Raw genomic sequence first — 25,017 nt, forward strand, 5'->3', positions numbered from 1 at the left:
CAATACAGAGGAAAGCCTTACTACTATTATTAGTGTAGCATGGAGACCATTTCATTATACTTCTTAAAATTTCTTTCTGGTTTAAGCCAGCGGCGAATCTGTTTACATACTCTCCTCACGCAGCGCAGCGATTTCATTTCATCCATTGACTAATTCTTTAACTATATTAAATGATATAAAACAACTAAATCACAGTGAAAGTGTTAGAATCTAAATGCACAGCGCACCCGGACTTTCTCATCAGTGTATGGCCAGCAATATTGTAATGTTTAATGACATGAAGATAGTGTCTGTTATTATTGTTATGTACAATTAAATACAATCGTTGCTGAGTCTGCGGTCTGAAAACTTTACCTCAGAGCATCCGTTAACTGAATGAATTGAGAATCTCACCTGAAAAATCCAATAACATCAGCAATTGTCATTCAAGCAGCTGATTTCTGTAAATGAATGCAAAACTAAATGTATATTGCAGCATAGGGCGAAGTCAGGATCCATCAGCACCGATTTGAGACAAAAATAATTTAAATTGCATATAAAACTATGTAAATGGCGCTCTGTGGCGCAGCAGGGTTTTGAACACGGTCCTGAGCCGTCGCTGGGCGCCGCGGACAGACGCCGAACGGCGCCGCCGGTGTGTGTACACTCATAGGGAATAATGTGTTCGAATTTTAAAGACGTGGCGCTGCGCGACGCGCCGCTACGCTTCTCGTCCGGTGTGCGACCTACTTTACTGGAGTTCCACAACTATTCAAACACTATGTTTTTCTCTCCCGCCACCGGAATGTGTGTGTCTGAGGTAAAAGGGACGGAGGCGGTGGACCAACGCACTGTGAGGCAAGGGAGGGGGGTCTCAAAATATTTAGAACGCTTTTTTCGTAATTGCCCCGTTTGCATTTGTGTTATTTTATTTCTTAATTATTTTAAGAACATTACATTATTTACAATACACATATTTTAATGTTTTTTTTTTGGGGGGGGGACAACCCTCAGATAGGGGGGGTCCTGACCCCCCCGACTCCCCCGCGATTTCCGCCTATGCTTGTGTTTATGTAGTCCAGTGATGTTTAATAGAGTTTGTTTGAACATTTGGATGTTTTAATTTTATTTTTGTGGGGAGGAAACATTTCTGATGCAGCCATGCGGACAATTCACCATTATGGTGATCAGTGTTGCTCTCGATTTCAGCAATTTATGTTTACAATTACTCCTCAGTTTATTTCTGAATCATTTTTTTTAGATATCAGAAATACAATTACAGATATCAGGATTTAGATTTTCAACTTGTGAAAATGAAAATAGTTATTTCTTTATTTTTACTTTTTCACATTTGAATTATGAGCGTAAAATTCATATTCCATTATATTTCATTTTAACACTGATATATGACTAGTTTCGTTTTTTTGCTTTATTTTTGTGAGAATCAAACAGAAGTGAACTGACTTTTTTGAACACTTTCAAAACGCTTTCCTAGTGCCTTATCAATCTGTTTATGTTACTGTAATAAATCTGTAATACATCATTAGATAATCATTAGCTCATGCGGGTCATCGGTCAGTGTCTGATCATGTTTATTGAGTGTTGTGCACCAATCAGACTCCTTCTCTCACAGGTAACAGACAGAACAGGTAAACTAACTGCAGGAGGAACATTTGAACTAAACACTGCTGCTACTTCGTTTTTCTTTTGACTAAATCCTCGACATGTTTCATTTAAAGAGTGTGTTTTTTTAACATTTTATGCTGTTTTTGTTTACTAAGAAGCATTATTCGTGTGACCTGTCTGGAGTCGCATTCACTAAAGATTGATCTTCGACCTTCATATAAAGTTCGACCTTTGCACCTACAAGTAAGAAATCTCTCTACATGATTCGAGGACTGTGTTTGTTGCTGCCATACTGATTTTATTTTTTTCCAAAAAAACAAAACAAAAAAAACCCCAACTAAAATATAATTTAATAAATGAATTAATTCAATTATTGTGGTATACAGCCTATAATTAATCTTAATTTTTTTCATGTTTTTTTTTTTTAATCAAGTCCATGCTTTCAATTTAAACCTGTTTCGGTCAGTTTGACTAAAACCATACAACACACAAACACATGCACACACACACTTTAAAAAAATTTTTTTAATATGGTATTTACAGTGGGTTGTGTGCAGAATATATATATATATATATATATATATATATTTATATATATATTATTGACCTACATTAAATAATAATTTGGTTTATGTATAAAGAGAATGTGTTGATTAAATATGGTAGAAATAATATTTTTACTTTATATGAAAGTATTTTGTCTTCATAAAATAAATATTTATATCAAAAAACAAATACATTTGGCTGTAATAAATAATAATAATAATAATAATACATTTATTTATAGAGCGCTTTCCATCAAAGTGCTGTACAACAAGATAAAAACAATGCAAACGATACAATACAATAAGAAGTAATACCACTATACAAAAAACATAAAATCACTAAACATTCAGGACTCATACACAGCAATGAATAAGTACGTCTTAAGCTATAGGTTTAAAAACATCAATTGACCTTGCCAGCCTAATATCTGCTGGAAGACTGTTCCACAATGTTGGAGCACGAAACGAAAAGGCTCGCTCACCAACCGTTTTCTTCCTAACCTTTGGTACAGTCAGAAGTCCTGTCCCTTGAGAGCGCAGCAACCGCGTAGGCACATAAGAATTTAAAAATAAGAGTATTTTTAAGTTTGTACAAAGTATTACTTTTATCTCAGTGTAGGTCAGCTTAAAAAAATGTAAGTTTAAGTTAAGGTAATTATAGATATCTAATAATTTTGAACATGGAATCAGTTTTTTTTTTCTGTGCAAGTAAAACAAAGAGCTTCTTGTTTTTGTTTTAATAAAACTGTACAAGATGTACAAAATGTGTTACTTATGTAGACACTAAATAACTTATGTAGTGTTATTTAGTTTTATACCACACTAAAACTCATTTGAAAGAAATGGTGGTTCACAAGTTCATTTTGTTTACTTTGTTCACAGAATTTAGAGTAAAATAAAACTGATTTCATAGGGCCCTAAATTAAAAGGTAGATACTTTGTGGAGTTAAATTTTGAACAAACAAATTGTTTACATTTTGTTCTCGATTTTTTTCTCTCAAATATTGTGATAAATATCAATATTGTATGATATTGAAAAAATATTGTGGTGAATTTTTTTTGGCCTTATCACCTAGCTATGTTTTTGAATAATTTGTTGCTGCCACTGTAATATTGTATCTCCGTTATGTAACTCTGTAGTGTTATTAGTTATTAGTGTCAGTGAACAAGTGTGAAGTCAGAGGTGCGGCTGTTGGTGAACATGATTTCACCAAGTACGACATGTTCCTGGATTAACATCTTTGTTGAACAATTTTCAGACCAACCAATCAGATTTGAGGGACAAGTTTACAATTTAGGCTTAGAACCAGGGTGAGGTACTAAACATCAGTGTTATTCACCTGACATTTCCCTCTGATTTTAGAGAAAAGTTATGAGTATTGAGTAGGGTTACACTGTAAAAAATAAAATAATAAAAAAGAGTCAAATGACTGGCAGCAAAGGGTGCCAAACAAATGCCGTAAAAAATAAAGTAAAATATTTAAATTAATTTAATTTAAATTAAGCGCAAAAAACATTTTACAGATATTTTTCTTGAATGTTTTACAGAAAAACACTGTTATTTTACAGTCAATGACTGTCAGCAATGGCTGCCATACAATAACCATAAAATAAATGTAAAACAGCCTAATTTAAATAAATGCAAAAGTAGAAAACCTCATTAAGCTTTTTAACAGAACCAGTTATTTCACATATTTCCAGAAGTCTTTATTAAGTAAAATATAACTTATGTATGAATTACTGACTATACATCACTGCATCAGTAACTACACAGTTACTATCAGTTAAATACAGCAACATGCTTTTCAGTGTTACTCTGCTCATCCTCTTCAACACAATGGTAACCCACAAAACACACCATACAGAAACAATTTACATCCCAACAGAATATTAAACTAACAGATCTCTCAAGATCTCTGCATCCTCACTCATTACAATCCAGACTTTATTTATTGCCTACTAACATTCTTACTGAGAATTAACGGATGTTTAGAAGTTGATTTTTATGTAAAATAATAAAGTTTGATGTCACCATGATGGAGATCAGTGTTTGCTTTAGTGGGGGTCTTGACCCTTTTAGTGATGGGAAGTCCGGTTCTTTTCCGCGAACCGGTTCTTTCGGACAGTTCGTTTTAATGAACCGGTTCAAAAAACCGGTTCACCAGTTCTTTTACGTCATCACGTAATGACGTCAATTCTATCATCCTGGCGGATAAAAATACTTCAAATTAAAGGCATTTGTAATCATAACTTCAGTCAAATAATAGTACGCATCCTCATAATCATCTTGGATAAGTTTCTTACATTTACATTTTGAAAACGAACCCTGCTGCAGCCTAGGCGATGTGCTAACGCGGATGTTTTACATGTTTTAAATATATAAAATGCATAAATGGTCTTCATCATTTCATTTGTTATTAAATAAACGTACATTTCGCCGATTCGCCCTCTAATTTAAGTCTTGGTCTCATGTATCAGCACAGGATCAGCCGGCCGAAAGAAAGTTCTGTTCAGAGACGGTGCTATCACGCATGCGCAGTATTTCCAGCTCATCGGTTCTCCGTATCGAACATGTCCGAAAGAAACAGTTCTTGGTTCTGTAGTGATTCAAGAACTGCAACAACCAGTTCTCGACTCGAGAACCATAGCATAGGCCTGTGTGTGCTGAGCTGAAACCTGAATATACAGTCGACAAAACTAAAAAAATCGATGCATGTCTAATATAGCCTTCTGTAGCCTACACAGTATCTATACATCATGTTAAACATTTAATTTGTTATGTTAATACATTATAAACATTTACTAAGCAGTGCACCATTAAAACCTTGGCAAGAGTTTACATCAAAGATTTATATTGTTACTTAGAAATTAAATGAGCTGTTCCTGAAAATATTATTTTAGTATAATAATAAATGTTTAGTAGTTTGACAGTTTTAGAATCCAATCATTGTTTCCAATCGTTAAAATAATACAGTGATACAGTAATTATGTGATAAACATGTTTCCAAAATGTTTTATTTTGTTACACTTACTGATGTTCAACTAAAGACATGGAAACGTACATTTCGTCCCTCGGAAAAAAATGCATGCATGCTCAGCTCATCAACTCATCAGTTCTCAATATGCAGCCCGTTCTCATCCTTTAACGTCATATAGAGCGCTATATGACAAAACGGCGCTATACTACGCACATGGCACCCGTTATCGTTAATATAACACGCGAACCCAAGACGTTATAAATCCTTTAGCGTGAATATGACACGCACACCCTACCCCACACCTAAACTTAGCCCGTGTTATATTAACGATAACGGGTGCCATGTGCGTAGTATAGCGCCGTTTTGTCATATAGCGTTCTATATGACGTTAAAGGATGAGAATGCGTTGCAATATATCGAACGTGTCCGAAAGAAACAGTTCTCGGTTCTGTACGGGTTATCCGACCGCTGTACCTGTATGTTCGGTAGTACACGCATGCGCAGTATCAGCTGCTCGTGCTCATCACTTCTCTCAGCACCAACATATGTCTCCGTTCAGTGAACTTTTTGAGTTACTGGAATAAAATGTACTAATGGATATTGGTTTATTTCGATTCGGAGGGACTGTCAGGCATGTCTGAAAGTGAGTATCTTTAGTAACTTGTGGTTTAGCACTGACGCAAGACGCAAACTGTTTCGAACGATTCAGTCCGATTTAGTTTACTGGTTCGACCGGTTCACTAAAAAGAACCGGTTCAAAAGAACGATTCGTTCACAAACCGGCCATCACTAGACCCTTTGCTTTTAACATTACTTTTTTTCTGGCTGCTTTTACTCTGTGTCGCTGATACATATTTGTTATAGTAGGAATCCAAGAGAATCTCAGTTCAGAAGATCTGATCACTTATTAGGGAGAATAGTCATTATGTAGTTGAATGCTTTATTGATTTCACCTAAAGAGTGTAATATCCAATTAATTAGATAAATAGTAGTAGTTCATTTTGAAACCCAATACTAGGGCTGGGCGATATATCGCACAATATTGTTATGCACATCTAATCAGTAAAGCCGGTTCCTTGATTAGCAGTAAATCACCTTCACCTGCTTTCAGATGGACGATATGAGTGTTAAATTAAAAACTCAAGAGTGTTAAAGTTAATGAGATAATTAAGTGATTAATTGAGTGATGATTGTTTGATTATTGAAAACACCTGATGATAACAAGCAGAATCACTGAAGAAAAGAGAAACACAAGAACTACAACTGACTTCCAGATAGGGCTGGGCGATATATCGCACGATATTGTTATGCACATCTAATCAGTGAAGCCGGTTCCTTGATTAGTAGTAAATCACCTTCACCTGCTTTCAGATGGATGATATGAGTGTTAAAGTTAATGAGATAATTAAGTGTCTCATTAATGTCTCCCATCATGCATTGCGGTATAAATAAATTATGATCTGAATTGTCTATGTAATTTACTTTTCCTAATTGAATATTCTGCTCGTCACCATCGTTGAGAAGCATTGACTGAATCTTGAGGTTTGTGTGTACCTATAAAAAAGTTTCAGTTTTTTTTAACAACTTGTAGAAATCCATTATATTATATCTAACATTCTGGATATTTATGTAAAATCTCAGTTATGCTGTGAACTACATTATTAACTACAAATATATTTCAAATGATGAATGTCATAATATAATAAACACCATCATATAAATTGTTTCTTTGTTCATCTGGAAGGTGTAAATCAGATGCAACAGCCAATTAAAATATAAAGTTAATGAAAGGATCAAGAGCCCAACTAAAGCAAACACTCATCTCCATAACGGTGACCTGAAAGTTAGGTTTTCGCCTTGTAATTCTGCTTTAGGTGTCTTCAATAATGCTCAATCATCACTCAATTAATCACTTAATTATCTCATTAACTCTAACACTGTATCAGTGTTACTTGTAACACCCTGCTGGTGGTTCCCATATAAACACAGAGCGGTGTTAAATTTAACACCGGGGAATTTACTGTGTATAAAATTATAAAATATAACTTTAAAGGGGTGGTTGATTGCGATTTCACTTTTTTTCATTTTAAATAGTGTGTAATGTTGCTGTTGGTGCATGAACAGTGCAAAGTTGCAGCGCTGAAAGTTCAATGTAAGCAGAGATATCGTCTTTTAAAAATCAGGAAGTTTAATGCCTACAAAAACTTTTTTTTATTTGATTTTTTTTTACCTTTTTTAAAGACGTAATTTTACATTTGCATGCATAATTTCAGACGTAATGTTTTAGTTTTATCAAATGCCTGCACTGGCTTTATCCACTAGTTATGCGATGTGTCTACGACAAACGTGTACAAACATTTTGGACCTGAATTTATACATGTACTAATTTTGTAAATGTTTTTTTTTTCATGTAAAGTATATATACTTTATGACGTTATTTTTCAATTTGATCAAGAACGTAAACCAATGCCAACGCTAGCTGTTTGTGTATAATAGTAGCCAGTTAGTTCAATGCCATTGTGTAAAACAAACGTGTATAAAGTTAAAAAAAAAAATATATATATATATAGGCAAATTACCATTCAGAAGCATTTTGTAAGAGCCATGTGTGGTGAGGTTCTGCTTGCCCCTCTTCATCGCCGCTTGACAACGTGCACTACACAGTTTAGCCAATCACAACACACCGTCCCAAACTAACCAATCTGAGCCCATTGCCTGTTTCTGAGGGAGTGGTTTCATAGACTCAGGAAGTCAACCTGTCGTTCCTTTTTTTTTTTATTGCAACAGAGAATATACAAAGAATATATACATTACAATACAACTCATAACAAATAGAAAATAATAAAAAAGAAAGAAAAAAAGATCATGCCAGGGGTAAAGTTACAATAATTTAAAGTAACAAAAAACTTCATAGGTCTTTCTTGCTTTTTTGTTCTTAATATTTTCTAATGAATTACCAATCTCTTTCATAAAGTGTTCAAAGCTTGGCTTAGCTCTCGTCCATTTTTTCACATGAATGTGATATTTTCCAAGTAATATGAAAAGTTGTATAAGGAAGCACATCATACTTTTGGAATCAACATTATCCTGTACAAAAAAATAAAAATAAAAAAATACACAACATCAAACAGCTCAAACATGTTTCAAACAACTTAGAAATTAAATCTGAAACATCCAACCAAAACATTTTTGAATAAATACAATTAAAAAAAAGATGAGTCACAGATTCTTTGGCATTGCCACAAAATTAGCACAAGTTCTCAATAGTCAAATGAAAACGTTTAGATAGTAACTCTGACAGGGTAAATTCTGTGTACAATTTTATAGGATAAAAAATGTCTGATTTCTGAATCTCTGTTTTTATTATTTTATCAAATGTCTGAATCTCTGATTTTATTATTAATACAAAACTTATTTGTTATAGACTATACTCTTTTTTAATATTTTCACATTTAGATGCCCCAAAACCTGTTGAACAAGGCAAAAAGTTTGTTTTTAAAGTATTTCTAATATATTTATTACTGCATTTATCTATTAATATATTAATATTCCCAATAAATATTGTATCACTACAAAAACTGGTTTGAAGATCAACATTAGGAATCCAGGATTTTGTAATAGTGAAACAACTCTGCCAGGGATTGCATCAAAAACAAAAGCATATTCTTTTGGCCTCACATGAATCATAAACTTATTCAGAAATTCATAATATGTTAAAAGTAAACCTTTAAAAATTAAAAAATTAAAAATTGACTTTTTTTGTACAAGATATCTTTGTTATTCCATACGAAGTATCGATGCGGTGAAAAGTTGTGTTTGTATATTAATTGCCAAGCCAGCAGTGCCTGCTTATGAAAGTTTGTCAGTTTAACAGGGATTTCATCAATTGAGAAATTACACTTTAAAAGCCACCCAAAGAGTTAAATATGTAATTTGGGAAAACATCCCATACACTTATCCATTTTATTTTAAACACATTATTTAGATCTGTAAAACTTAAAACCCCAAGGCCACCAAAGTCTCTATTATTATTTAGAATATTTTTCCATAAATAGTGTATTTTCTTCCACCAAATAAAATCATAAAGAATCTTATCTAATTCCTTGAGAACATTATTTTGAACATCTTCTGACATAGATATATAGACACACCTTGAGATCCCTTCTGCTTTTGAAAGTAGAATACGTCCATTTAGGGGAAGATCTCTCATAAGCCACAGATTGAATCTGTTTTTAATTTTCTCAATAATAGGTTCAAAATTCAGTCGGCTTCTTTGATTCAAATCTTTACATTATCCCAAGGTATGTGGTATTATCTCTAATTGGTATCCCACAAATTTCTTTCAACACACAATCTTTAAGAGAGAATAAAGTAGATTTATTCTTATTCATCTTTAATCCAGAGATTCCAGAAAATGTTCCTTTACATTTAATAACTTCATCTAATTTGTCACTGTTTTTGAGAAAAATTGTGGTATCATCCACCAATTGGCTAAATTTAATCTCTTTTCCAAAAATTGAAATTCCTTGAAAACTTTTTGACATGAGCAGCCATGACCTGAGTAATGTGAAGAGAAAAGGTGATATAGGACATCCCTGTCTTGTCCCACGGCCCATATCAAATCTCTGACAGGTACCGTCGAACCTTTATAAAGCGTACGAATTGCATTTTGAAAAAAATTACCAAAACCAAAGAAATCAATAACTTTGAACATAAATGAGTGTTCAACAGTGTCAAACGCTTTAAAGAAATCAATAAATAATATAAAAGAATCATCTGGGATAAGGTGTCTATAATCAATTAAATCTAAAATTAGTCCAATATTATTTCCAATGTAATGGCCTTTCAAAAAACTAGACTGCTCTTCATCAAAATATTGTGTTAAGATGTTTCTTAAGTCTTTTTGCAAAAATTAAAGAAAAAATTCTAGTATCATTATTTAACAAACTAATTGGTCTCCAATTTTGTAATACCAATCTATCTTTATTTGGCTTAAGTATAAGTGTAATTACCCCTTGTTTTAGCGGGAATTTCCGCTTCTTTAAAAACTGCAAGTAAAAAGGGTGCAAGGTGATTATAAAAATGTTTATAAAACTAAAAAAAAAAAAAAAAAAAAACGAACAAAAGCACCCCTAGCTTTTTCTTCATAAACATTATCCAGCTCATTCTGCAATGTAGCAAGCTTATTTCAGTGCTTGACATATTTATGTTATTTTTACAAGTGAGGGATATTATTTCATTAATTATTTTGTTTTCATTGTCTTTTTTTCTTTTACAGATTTTCCATACATTATTGTGAATTTCCTTATTTCAAATTTAGTCTGTTCCCATAATGTCCCATAAGTTTGAATCAAAGAAGCTTGTTGCCAATAATATTTAATAATTAAATTTTTAATTTGGTCACAAAAATCTTTATGTTTCAGTAGACTATTATTTAGCTTCCAATATCCTCATTTAACTCTACTTGAATGAGAGATTGCCATATTAATTTTAATGGATATGACTTTGTGATCTGTTAAGACTGATGGTTCAATAGTAACAAATTCAACTCTCTCTTTGTTCTGAAATGAGCCAAAAATCAATACGCGATTGTTGAGATCTGTCCCTGTTACTCCACGTATACAAAAGTGATTGTGGATTTGTATACCTCCAAATGTCGATTATGTTCAATCGTAAACATACATTGCTTAATTAACTTGCCATATTATCAATTCTAGGTGTCAATCGATCTTGTCTTCCATCAAAGACCGTATTAAAGTCACCACCCCAGATGACTTCAGCTGAGGGGAATTTTTAATGTAAATGATTAATATGGCCTTCAATATCTTGAAATATTAACTCTAGCTTGGTTTATGTCAACAAGTGAAGCAATCCAATGACCTTGATGATCTGTTTTGTGACTTATAAGCTTCCCTGAAAACCTGTCCTTTTCAGTAAAATAGCGACATCTGCGGTCCTATTTGAAGTAAAAGAACCAAGTAAAATAGTAGTAAAATAAAACCAAATGTCACAACCCCACTGATTCTTCCAAAAAAGTGCATCATTTTGGCAGGTATACGTTTCTTGAATAAAACAAAAATCTGCTTCTTTACCTTCACAAAACAAAACAAGAGCTTTCCTTTTCAGCATGTCACATAATCCCCTAGCATTAACAGAAAATATTCTTACTGACATAAACTCAAACAAGACCAGAAAAAAATCCTAATAGAACAATTAGGTGAACAATGAGCAAATTAAGGTTTAAAGTGTTGAGGCTGTATAAAGGGTAAACTTACACCATCACTACAAGAAACCATCACATTTCAGGATCATTCTTGAGATCCTATTAGCTTTAATTTGAGTAACAGAAAAGGAATAACAACCTCATGCTGTTGTAATTTCGCATCACTAATGAATGTAAGCATTAATAAAAAAAAAAAACCTTATATAATTCGTTCAAGTTTTAAAGAATAACCAAAAGCAAACATCTACTTCTCGTTTCACACAACTTTAAAGGAGCAAAACGCAAGTCTCTGAGTTTTTGCAGAACTACGCCCCCTCTGGCGACAAGCGAAACTGCGTGCGCGCTCACACACACATACACGCACGCTTGCACGAGCGGTTCATAACCAAAGGAGCATCAGCCGCACACTGTGCGGCACACATCTTTTGTTACAGTCATAATGAGGTAATACAGTTATAAATCTGCAGGTCATTTAAAATATATGAAAGGAAAGGCATTCGAGTACACACACTTATGTGTGTGTGAGGGGAAAACAGGGGTAGTAGAAAACTTCAGTTTTTGTTTCCATCGATCTCCATATTGAACTGTTTTATGTGCTTACTGTATCCACGTATGATTGTATAATTACGGAAACACGTTCATGAACAATATAAGTTATTACTTTGTATAGGACCCGTTTGAGCCCTAGAGCGGACCGGAGATCTCTCCGTTTGTTGAAAGCCTTCCCGATGTTGACTCTCGTCTTATTCCGACAACTGGCACTGGACAGACAGAAGTTGTATTTTCTTTGTCTTACGTGGAGTTTGCGTAGGGGTTCGGAATGAACTACAAGCCGGTCTCTTTGGTGCTGTTTACACCTGGCCACAATGCGTTTTTTCAGATCGGATAGCTATCTGATTTATCAAAACGATTCTATTACACCTGGTCACATAAATGTGTTTTTGCAAAACGGATACAATCTGATCTTCAATTCCCGCGCTATATAGGCTACAGAATTCATGAAGTGCACGTCACCAAAAGCAACAGATATGAGCTGCATTTTATTAATCATCGGCTAATTTCAAAATCAGCAAAGACAGCAATATAAGAGAGAGCGCCAACAACCCTGGTAAGATCATTTCATTTCTTTACTTTTAATGAAGATGGTAGTGTTAAGCGTCTGCGACTTACTTTCACTTTGATTTGCGATAGATTTATGAATCTTTATGAATAGACGCTCAGCTGCTCATCTGAGGTGATGCGAGTCGTCATATGACTAAAATAACATGACATAACCTATAGCCTGCTTTCAACAACCAGATGAATTTACACTTGTCCATTTTCGTCTGGAATACGGCCCAGACCACGTCCTCAAGTGGTTTGAGCGATCGGATTCAAATCCACGGATGATGTTGTCGTGTTGGCCCCTTCATACCAGGACCTTCAGCATGCACTGGGACGGTTTGCAGCCGAGTGTGAAGCGGCTGGGATGAAAATAAGCACCTCCAAATCCGAGGCCATGGTCCTCAGCCGGAAAAGGGTGGCTTGCCCACTTCAGGTTGGTGGAGAGATCCTTCCTCAAGTGGAGGAGTTTAAGTATCTTGGGGTTTTGTTCACGAGTGAGGGAAGGATGGAACGGGAGATTGACAGACGGATCGGTGCAGCTTCAGCAGTAATGCGGTCGATGTACAGGTCTGTTGTGGTAAAGAAGGAGCTGAGCCGTAAGGCAAAGCTCTCGATTTACCAGTCAATCTACGTTCCTACTCTCACCTATGGTCATGAGCTTTGGGTCATGACCGAAAGAACAAGATCCCGGATACAGGCGGCTGAAATGAGCTTTCTCCGCAGGGTGGCTGGGCGATCCCTTAGAGATAGGGTGAGAAGCTCGGTCACTCGGGAGGAGCTCAGAGTAGAGCCGCTGCTCCTCCACATCGAGAGGGGTCAGCTGAGGTGGCTCGGGCATCTGTTCCGGATGCCTCCTGGACGCCTTCCTGGGGAGGTGTTCCGGGCACGTCCCACTGGGCGGAGGCCCCGGGGAAGACCTAGGACACGCTGGAGAGACTATGTCTCCCGGCTGGCCTGGGAACGCCTCGGTATCCCCCCAGACGAGCTGGAGGAAGTGTCTAGGGAGAGGGAAGTCTGGGCATCTCTGCTTAGACTGCTGCCCCCGCGACCCGGCCCCGGATGAGCGGAAGAAGATGGATGGATGGATGGATTCAAATCCGTCTCGAATGCGTTTCGGAGGGCAACCTGGTCTTTTTTTCACGATCGAATAGCAATCCGATCACAGAAAACGCATGAAGTGACCAGGTGTAAACATCCCTTTGAATCCATTTTCTACTTTTGTGGAAAGTTGACTAAAGTTGTGTCGCTCGAGCTGTCTTCTCTGATACGGAGAATGGCGGCGAATACACTACCTGCAAGACATAGGCACATAGCCAGGCAAGCGTGAACGCGCATGACGTCACGGCCAGTCTCAGATTCGAGCCCGAATCCCTCTTATTTATTTTACTGTACAGGATTATAGAGACGATCGCAGTGATCAGAGAAGGGCTCATTCAGCCCATCAGGCGATTGTTTAAGCATGTATGGGTTAGAAAACGGCTATTTTTAACATGAAATGTTGCGCAATGCACCTTTAAGATTCAAAATCAGAGCCCATAATAAGGGAGCAGTGGTTCACATTTTAATTTCTTTACTGTCAACAATTGCCTTGATTCCCACAAAGAAGGCCCTTTTGCCCTCTTTCCGTGCTTTGTCGATCGAAGGCCAAAGGAGATTCCGCGTAGCCCTGTCTTTGATTGTGAGGTCCTCTTTGAAGTACATCTTGATCTTTTTAAGAAAGTGATTTCCCTTTGCTCCTTTCCATGTGAAGTCCTTCGCTGTTCTGGAAGTCAATCTTATAATCACTTGGTCTCTTATCCTCGCTGCCATCTGAGATGAGTCTTCCAACTCAGTGAGCAATGTCCACATTATTTGCAACGAAGTTACTATCTTCTCCGACAACCTCCGCTCTGCAGATTTCCATTACCCGAGTCTTGACATTATCCTCTGCACGTTCGGTCAGCCCCTCCAATCAAAGATTCCATCTTCGACAGTACTGATCCAGATCATTTATTCTCTCCTCCACTTCAGATATGTGCTTCAGGTTCTCCTTGCTTTTGATTTTCAAATCTTCATTCTCCTTCCGAATGGCCTTCTTGGCCGGCAAGTTTCAATCCATTAGAAGCCTATGGAGGAGTGACCCAGTCTCAGATTTAATCACAAATATCTTAATTTGTGTTCCGAAGATGAACAAAAGTCTGACGGGGTTGAACAACATGAGGGAGAGTAATTACTGACAGAATTTTCATTTTGGGGTGAACAACTGTATCCCTTTAAGTTGCAGTATTTCATTTCATTTTCGTATAGCGATTGCTCCTGACAATAAAATTAAAACATTAATGTCAAGATCACGAGGAAAAAAAAGACTGAATAGACTAGGACTTTCATAATTGCAGAAATGTTCCGTAACCTGTGTACCTTTTTCTTGTCAGGCAACGGTTCTGTCGTATGTATTAGTTTTACAAGCAGACGTTGGTACTGTCAGGAAAATTGACCCACCAGCTGAGTTACATTAAAACAACCCAATGTAGCACACGTGTCAAATAATTGCACTTGTTACTAATGTTAACTATAGGCTAGGGCTGGGCGATATATCGAATATGTACGATGTATCGTTATATTTTTTGAAACGATATGGAATGAGGCAATACCGTTTATATCGATACAGTAGTTTGATATGAGCACATCTGAAAAATAGCGGAGGTTGCAGTGTGAGCTGCTGCAGTGAAAGTAGCTAGGCTACGTAGTACAATTTGTCCTAAACATGACACAAGCTTATATTAATTGCGTCAAAATCACTTTGATATAGTTAACAAGTTTAAGGCAGCTTGCCGCCCTGTCAAATGCTCTGACAGACACTGTTGCTGACTGACAGATATACTTGCGCTGTTTAATGCGTTTGAGATGTGGTGCTTTCCTCAGTGCTCAACTTACATTTCACATATTCTCCATCTGTAAATGTTAGAAAGTAAAGCAAATATGTCCATTTCACAACAAATATGTCCATGTCAGAAGAGGACGAGCTTCTGCAAGTGAATCTCCGCTAAAATTCATGCTTCCTTGAACGAGCGCCGGCGCGCGCATGCGCGTGAATAGTACTACGTAGTACGCAATAATTCTGACTAAAATAAACATATTGCTAAAATATTTGTTGTTGGAGAAAATAAACGTGCCATATGTGGAATTTTAAACCTACAAGTATATATTTTTAATGAAAGTGAAAGTGATTATAATGGGGTAATCAAATGCAGGCTAATATAATTAGTTTGTGCTTTTGTTTTTGTTTTTATTTTCATTTTTAGTTTAGCTTTTAGTCAATATAAAAACAAAAGCTTTTTGCACATAATATATTGCATAGCCTATATTATATTTGTTTCCATATCCTTCAATATCAACATTGTTTGTAGGATATCATTGGGCCGAATGTGAATATACTGTATATATATATATATATATTTTTTTTTTTTAATATAAAGATTTTCTTTATCTAAATAGAAAACGTAGAAAGTACCGAGATATATATCGTATATCGCCATTTGACCAAAAAATATCGAGACATGATTTTTTGGCCATATCGCCCAGCCCTACTATAGGCCAGTAGGTTCGACCATGGAGGTGTAATAAAGACAACACTGGGTAACTAATAAAGTAAATCTTTATATTTAAATGAAGGTCAGTTAATATTCAAAAGGAGAAAAAAACAAGAAAAAACAAAACAAATCTGTTCAATGCAAACCCAGTTATAGGGATTCACTTCAATTCACCATTAGCGGAAAATTTCACTTGGCTCTTTTGTTAGTTCACTCAGTTGAATACTACACGAAATTCAACCCCACAAACAGTGATAAATGTTCACAATTGGAAAAATGGACAGTTCACTAAATAACATTCATAAACAAAAGAATGAACAAATTGCAAAGCAAAAGCTCAGAAGAAATTAATTCAATTGAATCAAATAAAAAAGACTCGTTCGACCTGTTCAGTTCAAAAAGGCTGAATGGGCTATATGCACGCATAAGTTCCGCATTTGACGCAAGGATGCTCGTCTATTTCCGGTTGTGTAGATTAAAGCGGAGGAAAACCGGATTATGGCAGAGTCTTCAATATTTACTGTCCTCCCGTCTTTGAAACGAAACGTACATACGTTTAGATGTAATTTTATACATAGTTATGTTTATTTAATATAATTTTAAAAAGAAGCATAAACACAACGAGGGGTGTCTGTTTTATCTGTTTTTGTGACTAACGTTTCATTAGTATAACCATGGAGTATAAAATTCAATATAAATTTTCGTTATTGCATTGGACTCTATGATCGGCGGAAGTTATCGAGCATCCCTAATGATTCACCGGAAATACCGCCGTGCATAGAGCCCATTGGAAAAGTTCACCTCAAATCGGCCAAGGCGAATTTGATTCAAAAGATTCGATCCGTTGATTCAATTCGAAAAGTCCAAAGGTCCTTTGAACCGCGGAAAAGTGATTCAACAGTTCCAGAGATCTTTTCTCACCGGAAAACAAAATACTCTTGAGCAGTCTTTCCAAAATAAAGTTCAGTCCCGTTTAGGAAAAAGCTAGCAGGCAATCAGAACATTCCTACCGAATTCCACGGTGTTGGATCAACTCAAATCACACATCAATCGACTTCATCTCGCTGGGAAGGCTCGCCATCTTACTGTAGATCATAACGCTGAAATGAACGCAGTTCCAGCGTAGAATAAAGACCTGACCTGCATGTGCAACAGGCAGCATTTAGTTCAAAACACACATTAAATTCACGACTTTTAGTCTAACGCACAAAAAACAGTAACACTTGCTATCCTGTTTAGCATTTAACAGCAACATTTCCATCGTAATTCGACAGCTTAGATAACATTATGCAATACAAACGAAATCACTACACAATATGATCAACAATGAAATAATCAACATTACGAACTCACACATTAACCATTACAACACTTTTTACTCATTAACATCAGATCTTATCAGCATTTCATACTGACAGAAATACATTCACTCTCAAATTAACACACACCAGTACACAATCATATTCATAAGAGTTTACACATTTTAAAATGTGTACTCACCAAATCCAAAGAAAATGTATCATAAATGTCTCTTATTCAGTCATCTCTGACGATTTATACAAAGTTATGCTGCTGCTCATCTCATAATCACGCAGAGAGAAGAAAATGGATTCCCCCATACAGCAACTAACGTGGTGGGGCGGGACTTCAACATAACCTCACTTAATTGGACAAATCACTCAAATGTCAATCATCACACTGACATGCATTTCTTTTGGATTTATAATTTTTCTTACACTTTTACACTAATTCTGGTTAGTTTATTATTTTAATATCTTGAATTAATTAATTCCCTTTTATAATTAATTTGTTAAATTGTACAGGGTTACACCAACATAAATAAAATAAAAAACAGCTTTTTTTTAAGAATGTATGTTTTGTTAATTTCTTACTCTTGGCTTGCAGAGAGAAGAATGATAATTTGCCCTTACCTGATTCTGATCTTGTTCTATACATTTAATCCAGGGATGTCAGAGATCTGCTCCAGTTCAGATGATCCAGTGATCAGGATTCTTCTGATGGGCAGATATGGTTCTGGGACAAGCTCATCTGGAAACACTATTCTTGGAGAAAAGAGGTTTAAAGTAAAGAAGCATGAGTCTGAAGTTTGTGAGGGTAAAACTCAGATCGGAGACAAGCAGGTGCATGTGTTTATTTCTCCAGATCCACTGGATCCAGATCTGTCCGAAGAGAAGCTGGAGGAACTGAAAGAAGAGCTGATCAAACTATGTTCCTCAGGTCTCAGTGCAGTTCTTATCACCGTTCCTCTAGAGCAACCTGTGCAAAATGAGGAAGAGATCCTCGATTTCATTAAAGGTTTATTCGGTCCTGAAGTTCACAAGTACATGATGGTCCTTTTCACACGTGGAGATGAACTGGAAGATCTGGATGAACCACAGACCATTGAGGAATATCTTCGAAGTAAAGATCATGCAGATCTCCAGCAACTGGTGACTGAATGTGGAGGAAGGTTTCACTGTTTCAACAACAAGAGTAAATCAGAGAGTCAGATACAAGAACTACTGCTGAAGATTGAACGAATAATGATGAAGAACAAAGGGAAATTTACCATGGGGCAAATGAAAAGGAGAGACAGCAAAAGCGGTTACCCTGTCAATTGTAAGTTGTGTAAATGATTCATACCCTTGGTAAATATGATCAAAGACGGCAGTGAAAATAAAACCACATTGTTAATCCTTTAAAATAACCTCTTTAAAAAATTATAAAATTCTAACCTTTCATTGGAGAATATACTTTTAAATGGGGGGACAATCTCAAATAAATGTTTTTCTCTAACACACATTTGTCAGGATCAATGAAAAAGGATACAGTAGTGAGTGTGAAAATTGTGTCTATTTATTAAATAAATAATAAGAGTAGATGAAGTGGGTCAGATTAGAGTTGCCAGGGAACAGTCTCTCTTGGCAGCGCAGGGACACAAATGGGCAACCAAGTCCTCCAAAATCATGGAAGAGCGACCAGGAACACAGACACCATAATCCAAACACGAAATGCCGGAACCACTAAGGCCCCGTTTACACATACATGGTTATTTGGGAGAAATTTCCATTCATTTGTGCCCTTCGTTTACATGCAAACGGAGAATTTGCCTCTGAAAAAGATTATTTCAAAAAACTAAAAAACCAGAGTGGAGATTTTGGAAAACTTTGTTTGCATGTAAACTGAGAGTTTTAGGCAGCCGATGTCACAGTATGTGACAGATCTTGCACCTGCGTCAAAAGTGCGACCGACTGATTAGGCTAGGTTTGGCATGCTCTTGACGGCATATATACACTGACTCGTGTAAACGAAACCCCGAGCGTGAGCACGTTTTGGTGGCACGTAACTTACATTCGCAGCCTGGCTCATATGAGTATTCAATGTGCGGCGGCTCGCTGACAGCAACAGCTGGCTGTTTTGAATGAGACGACCCGGTTACTGTAAACGGGGAGCGCTTGATGAACATTCTGTGACGCGCGAGCAGCGCCGGGGACAGTGTGTCTGTTTGTGTGTCTGATAAGAGTGAGCGCTCGTTAGCGGGAGACAAACATAACCTGAAGGAGGATAAGGTTGAACTGGCCGTGTGACAAAGCGGGCATAAGATGGACACGAGCGCGAGTTATCGGGTGAATTTAATAACGCGAGTTATATATGGATCAATTAGTTATTGTTGACTAATTGATCCATATATAAGGCACACTTTCATTTTTTTTTTTGAAAATTAAAGGCTTTTAAGTGCGTCTTATAGTGCGGAAAATATGGTAATCAAACAGACCACTGGGAGGTGGGTATGGGGGGGGGGGGCACCAGAGGGAGACTGGCAGAGGAGATTCACCTTTTTCTCGACTAATTTGGTCTAGGCCTATATTACTTTTGTATTGCTTTTGTATATTAACACGCTTTAGACATATTTTGTTTGTTATTTATACTAGTAGCCTATTGTGATGATTTTTCACGACCCAGATTTTTTGGTGCCCCCCCAAGCATTTGGTGCCCTACGCGCGGTGCGTGTGCGTAGCGCCGGCCCTGATAATAGCTATGAGTTTTATCCTATAATGTCTGATGAGTTTGGAGATCACCTGACAAGAGATCAGAGACTATTCCTCCATTCAGAACCTCTCCAGATCCTTTAGATTCCCAAATCCATGTTGGTGCTTCTTCTCTTCGGATCACACACTCATTTTCTGTAGGGTTCAGGTCAGGGAACTGGGACAGTCATGGCAGCATTTTTTTTTTATTTTGGGCTCATTGACACATTTTTGCATTGACACATTTTTGCATTGATTTTGATGTTTGTTTTGGATCATTGTCCTGATCGAGAAACAACTAGGGCCCATTAAAAGATTTCTAGAAAAGGCTGTAAGGTTTTGATTTTTTTTATCTGTTGATATTTGATAGAAACCATGATGCCTTGTATGCCTAGAACTCCATCAGGTGACCCAATGAAGAAGAAAAAACCTTGGGAGAACCCAGGCTCAGTCGGGGCCAGTTCTCCTCTGGCGTTTTTGAACTAGAGGCCGGATTTACAGTAACTGTAAGGTAAAAATGGTCTCTAAACAGACTTTAAACGCGAACCTGTGATAAACACTGATGGCGTTCACATGCGCATTAAGAATTGATTCTATAGTTATGTGCGTTTGAATATGTGAGCGCAGGTTTGTAAATCCCTACAAAACCATGCCTGAACAAACTACTTGTCTTGTCTATAAATTTGATACAGAATTTTGTTTTATTTTATCACTTCGGGGTAGGTACGCAAAACAAAATTCACAACGCTTTATCTGTAGAGTGGGAAAGGGATCCTAGGGAGAGGCCAGCTGACGGCAGAATACTCACCCAGCCCTCTCCAGCCCCGCCCCCGCTAAATTCCGGGCCAAGCTCCTTAGATGGGCTGCTCAAAGATGGGAGAATCATCTCATCCCTGATAAGGAGAATATTTTGCTCTCCTCTCCCCACTGCTCACTCCCAGGTGGGCAGCACCCTAGTGTGGTTAAAGAAAGAAGTAACACATCCATCCCTCAGCACACAGAGTTCTCGGACGATACGGTGTGCCACCCCCGGGCAGTGCACCCCTCACACTCCTCTGTCCCAGAGCCGGATGATAGTGCGCACTGTGCCCAAACCGTGCCGCTCTCATCCTCCTCTGTCGCAGAGCAGACCCCGTGGAACGTTCATCCTTCCCTGGTTTCCTCTGTCAGGACGCGGTCAATGGCTGTGCCCCCACACCGGGCCGCTATGCCACCCACGTCCGGGCCAGTCATTCCACCTCGTTGCACCACCGATGGGAAGTCTGTGGTTCGTATGACCCCGCTGTTTTAGTCGTTGGGAGCCTGGCTAGAGCTTCCCAACCTGTCCCGCTGGGTCGATCGGATAATCAGGCTCGGCTACGCAATTCAGTTTGTGTGGTCTTCTGGATCTGCCTCACTTCAGGGGATTCCACAAAAAGGGCAATGCCCCTATCATGAGACCAGAGGTTGCTACCCCACTGGAGAAGGGTGCGATCAAGACTGTCCCTCCAGCTGAGAGGAGGTCTGGCTTATACAGCCCGTACTTCATTGTCCCGAAGAAAACCTGTGGGTTATGGCCAATCCTGGACCTGTGCATTCTGAACCACTCCCTTTACAGGATGCCTTTCAAGATGCTCACCGCCAAACGCATTTTCGAATGTATTCGGCCCTAGGATTGGTTTTCATTCTCCATTCGCCCTCGACACAATTCCTACAGTTTGCTTTCGAGGGGCAGTCCTCTAAGCTATGGGATATGTTCCCCAGTGTATCTTGGTATTCCTGTGTTAAATAGGAGTCCTTCGTCCGTGCCAGTCTCACGACCGGGATCACAGATTTATGCAGGGCACTGGAAGACAGCCAAGAAGGTGGCGTGATTAGACTGGAAACCCCTTTCGTCGTCATCAGGCGGAATGTCTCCATTCCCTACTCAGGGAACGAGGGTTACATCCGTAACCGAGACGTTTTCTAACTTGAATCCTGATACTGAAGAGAAGAAACATTGATCTGGGAATCTAAAGGACCTGTGGAGATTCTGATTGGAGGAATGGTCTCTGATCTCGTCAGGTGTTCTCCAAACTCATCAACCATTATAGGAGAAACTCAGAGCTGTTCTCTGCATAAAAAAGAGGATGCATTTACATTTATTTCATAATGAGATTTTCCATGAGATTTAAAAGTACTATTCTGCAATGAAAGGTTTTAATTTTATAAATGTACAGTATATCTATTTGTGTACATAAAGTAGCAAGAAAAATTATGTGAACCCTTTGGAATGAACTGGATTTCTGCAATAGTTTGCCATAAAATATGATCAGATCTAAGGCACAACAATAGACAAACACAATGTGTTTAAACTGATAACAATTAAAAACAACAGTTTTTAATTTCTGATGTTTTTATTACACAGACTGATTAAACATTTGGGCTACGTTACACGTGGCCGGCTATTTTCATAAATGGACAATTCACACTCTCTGTTTACTCGAAAAAAATTATAAATACAACACTTTTGTTTTTATGCCCCATTTTTCATGAGCTGAACTCAAAGATCTAATATTTTTTCTTTGTACACAAAAGGTCTATTTCTCTTAAATATCGTTCACAAATCTGTCTAAATCTGTGTAAGTGAGCACTTCTCCTTTGCCGAAATATTCGTCCTCCTCACTGGTCTATCAAGATGCTGATTAGACAGCATGATTATTGCACAGGTGTGACTTAGCCTGGCCACAATAAAAGTGTTTCAGAGAATTTGGCAGTACATCCAACCAGCCTCACAACCGCAGAGCACGAGTAACCACACCAGCCCAGGACCTCGAGATCCAGCATCTTCACCTCCAAGATCATCTGAGACCAGCCAGCCGGACAGCTTCTGCAACAATCGGTTTGCATAAACAAATAATTTCTGTCAGAAATCATCTCAGGGGAGCTCCAATACATAAAAAATACACATTTTATTGTGGCCAGCCTAAGGCACACCTGTGCAATAATTATGCTGTCTACATTTACATTTATGCATTTGGCAGATGCTTTTATCCAAAGTGACTTACATTGCATTTCAACATTTACATTCTTATCAGTTCTTGCTTTCCCTGGGATCGAACGCATGACATTGGTGTTACAAGCACCAACACTCTACTGTTTGAGCTACAGGAAGGCTCAGCATGGTGGATGGATTATCTTGGCAAAGGAGAAGTGCTCACTAACACAGATTTAGACAGATTATTGAACAATATTTGAGAGAAATAGGCCTTTAGTTTACATAGGAAACGTCTTAGATCTTTGAGTTCAGCTCATGAAAAATGGGGACAAAAACAAAAGTGTTGCATTATAATTTTGTTAATTGTACATATGCCATTGTTAATTATTCTAATAAAAATAAAAAAATATAGCGATTTGTTCAATAAGTGTCCATCTGTAGTTTGCTGCACTGGTCATATGAAAATAATCCCTGAAGTGTTTTATTACTGATTTGTTTGATCTATAGTTTCAGGAAAGTCTGCAGCTGAAGATCCAGATGGGATTGATGTGTTTTCTGAAAGGAAAGACCAGATCAGGCTAGTTCTGCTGGGAAAAACTGGATGTGGGAAAAGTGCCACTGGAAACACCATCATCGGCAGAAACGTGTTCAAATCTACAGCCGGTTCAATCTCTCAGACAAAACAGAGTAATTTGGAAACTACTGTGAGGTTTGGTAAAAAGATCTCTGTGATCGACACACCTGGACTTTATGATACTGAACTCAGTAAAGAGCAGATTAAAACCGAAATAGTTAAATGTGTAACATACGCTTCTCCAGGACCACATGCTTTTCTTATCGTCATTAGAGTGGGTCGATTTACTGAGGAGGAGAAAAACACAGTGCAACATCTCAAAGAAGTGTTTGGAGAACATATACTAAAATACACCATGATCCTCTTTACTTACAAAGATCAATTAGAGAAGCAAAAGAAAACCATAGAGCAGTATCTAGAGGAAGGTGATCCAGATCTCAGAAAACTCATTGACAGTTGTGGAAATCGATTCTTCTGTCTGGACAATGAGACAGCCAGTTCCCCACAGATCAAAGATCTGATCTGTAAAATAGAGAAGATAATGGAAGAAAATGAAGGGGGACACTTTACAAGTGACATGTTTGATGAAACTGAGAAATGCATTCAGAAGATTCAGAAACAGAAACTAGATGAGAAACTGAAGCAGCACAAACAGCAGCACAAACGCCTCTCTAAAACAGAATGGAAGAAACTTTATTGGGATTTAGTAGACCAGTCACGGCGCGAAGCTGAGGAATCTTTTTATGAAAGAAATCTGCGACTCTTGGAGAAGACCAGTGAAGAGGGAGCCAGTGCCACAAAGGAATCTGAGCACAAAGCAACCGGTCGTTTTAGGGCAGTTATACTTGCATTCACAGAGAGAATGTGTGTGATTCAGTGAAAAACCATAATGATCAGACACACAATATGCTAGGGCATCAATACATCTCAAGTGGTTCAGTGGAGGTTATTTAACCATTATACATTTTCTTAAAATTTTAATTTTCTTTAATAATTGTTTTAGCTCTTATCTCTGGTATTGCAAAACCATTTTGTTTCCACCTGATTTATCCATAGCAGTCATCTTTGTGTCAGTTTTTCAGCTTAATTTATATAGCGCTTTATACAGTTTGGATTGTTTCAAAGCAGCTTCAAAGCATTTAAAGTTTGTATGATTGTATTGAAATTCTACAAATCTACAAATTCTATCAGGTGATAGAAATGGAGAAAATAGGTGGACTACTTGTGATGGAACGTCCTCTGAGATAACACTTTTATGATGGAGACTGATTAATACTGATTTTCATTAAGTGTGCTTGAAGTCAGTTGATAACAGCTTCAATCTGAACTGAATTTGAACCGCAGGCTTTTTCTTAATCATCATTAAAGTGGGTCGATTCACTGAGGAGGAGGAAAATACAGCTTAAAGAAGTGTTTAGAGACCATGATTGCTCTT

General features: G+C 37.4%; 1 protein-coding gene across 1 annotated transcript; it reads left to right on the top strand.

Annotated features, from left to right (window-relative positions):
* The first annotated feature begins 1,762 nt into the window (after positions 1-1,762).
* LOC120476181 (GTPase IMAP family member 8-like) lies at positions 1,763-24,915 on the top strand. The gene is made up of 3 exons (XM_089134701.1): positions 1,763-1,848; positions 17,990-18,643; positions 23,516-24,915. Exons 2-3 carry the CDS (start codon positions 17,992-17,994, stop codon positions 24,460-24,462), a joined length of 1,599 nt encoding a protein of 532 aa, XP_088990827.1. The 5' UTR covers positions 1,763-1,848; positions 17,990-17,991; the 3' UTR covers positions 24,463-24,915.
* The last annotated feature ends 102 nt before the right edge of the window (positions 24,916-25,017 follow it).

Source organism: Pimephales promelas, chromosome 9 (assembly GCF_988280905.1).
Source record: "Pimephales promelas chromosome 9, fPimPro1.hap1.1, whole genome shotgun sequence".
NCBI classification, from domain to species: Eukaryota; Metazoa; Chordata; class Actinopteri; order Cypriniformes; family Leuciscidae; genus Pimephales; species Pimephales promelas.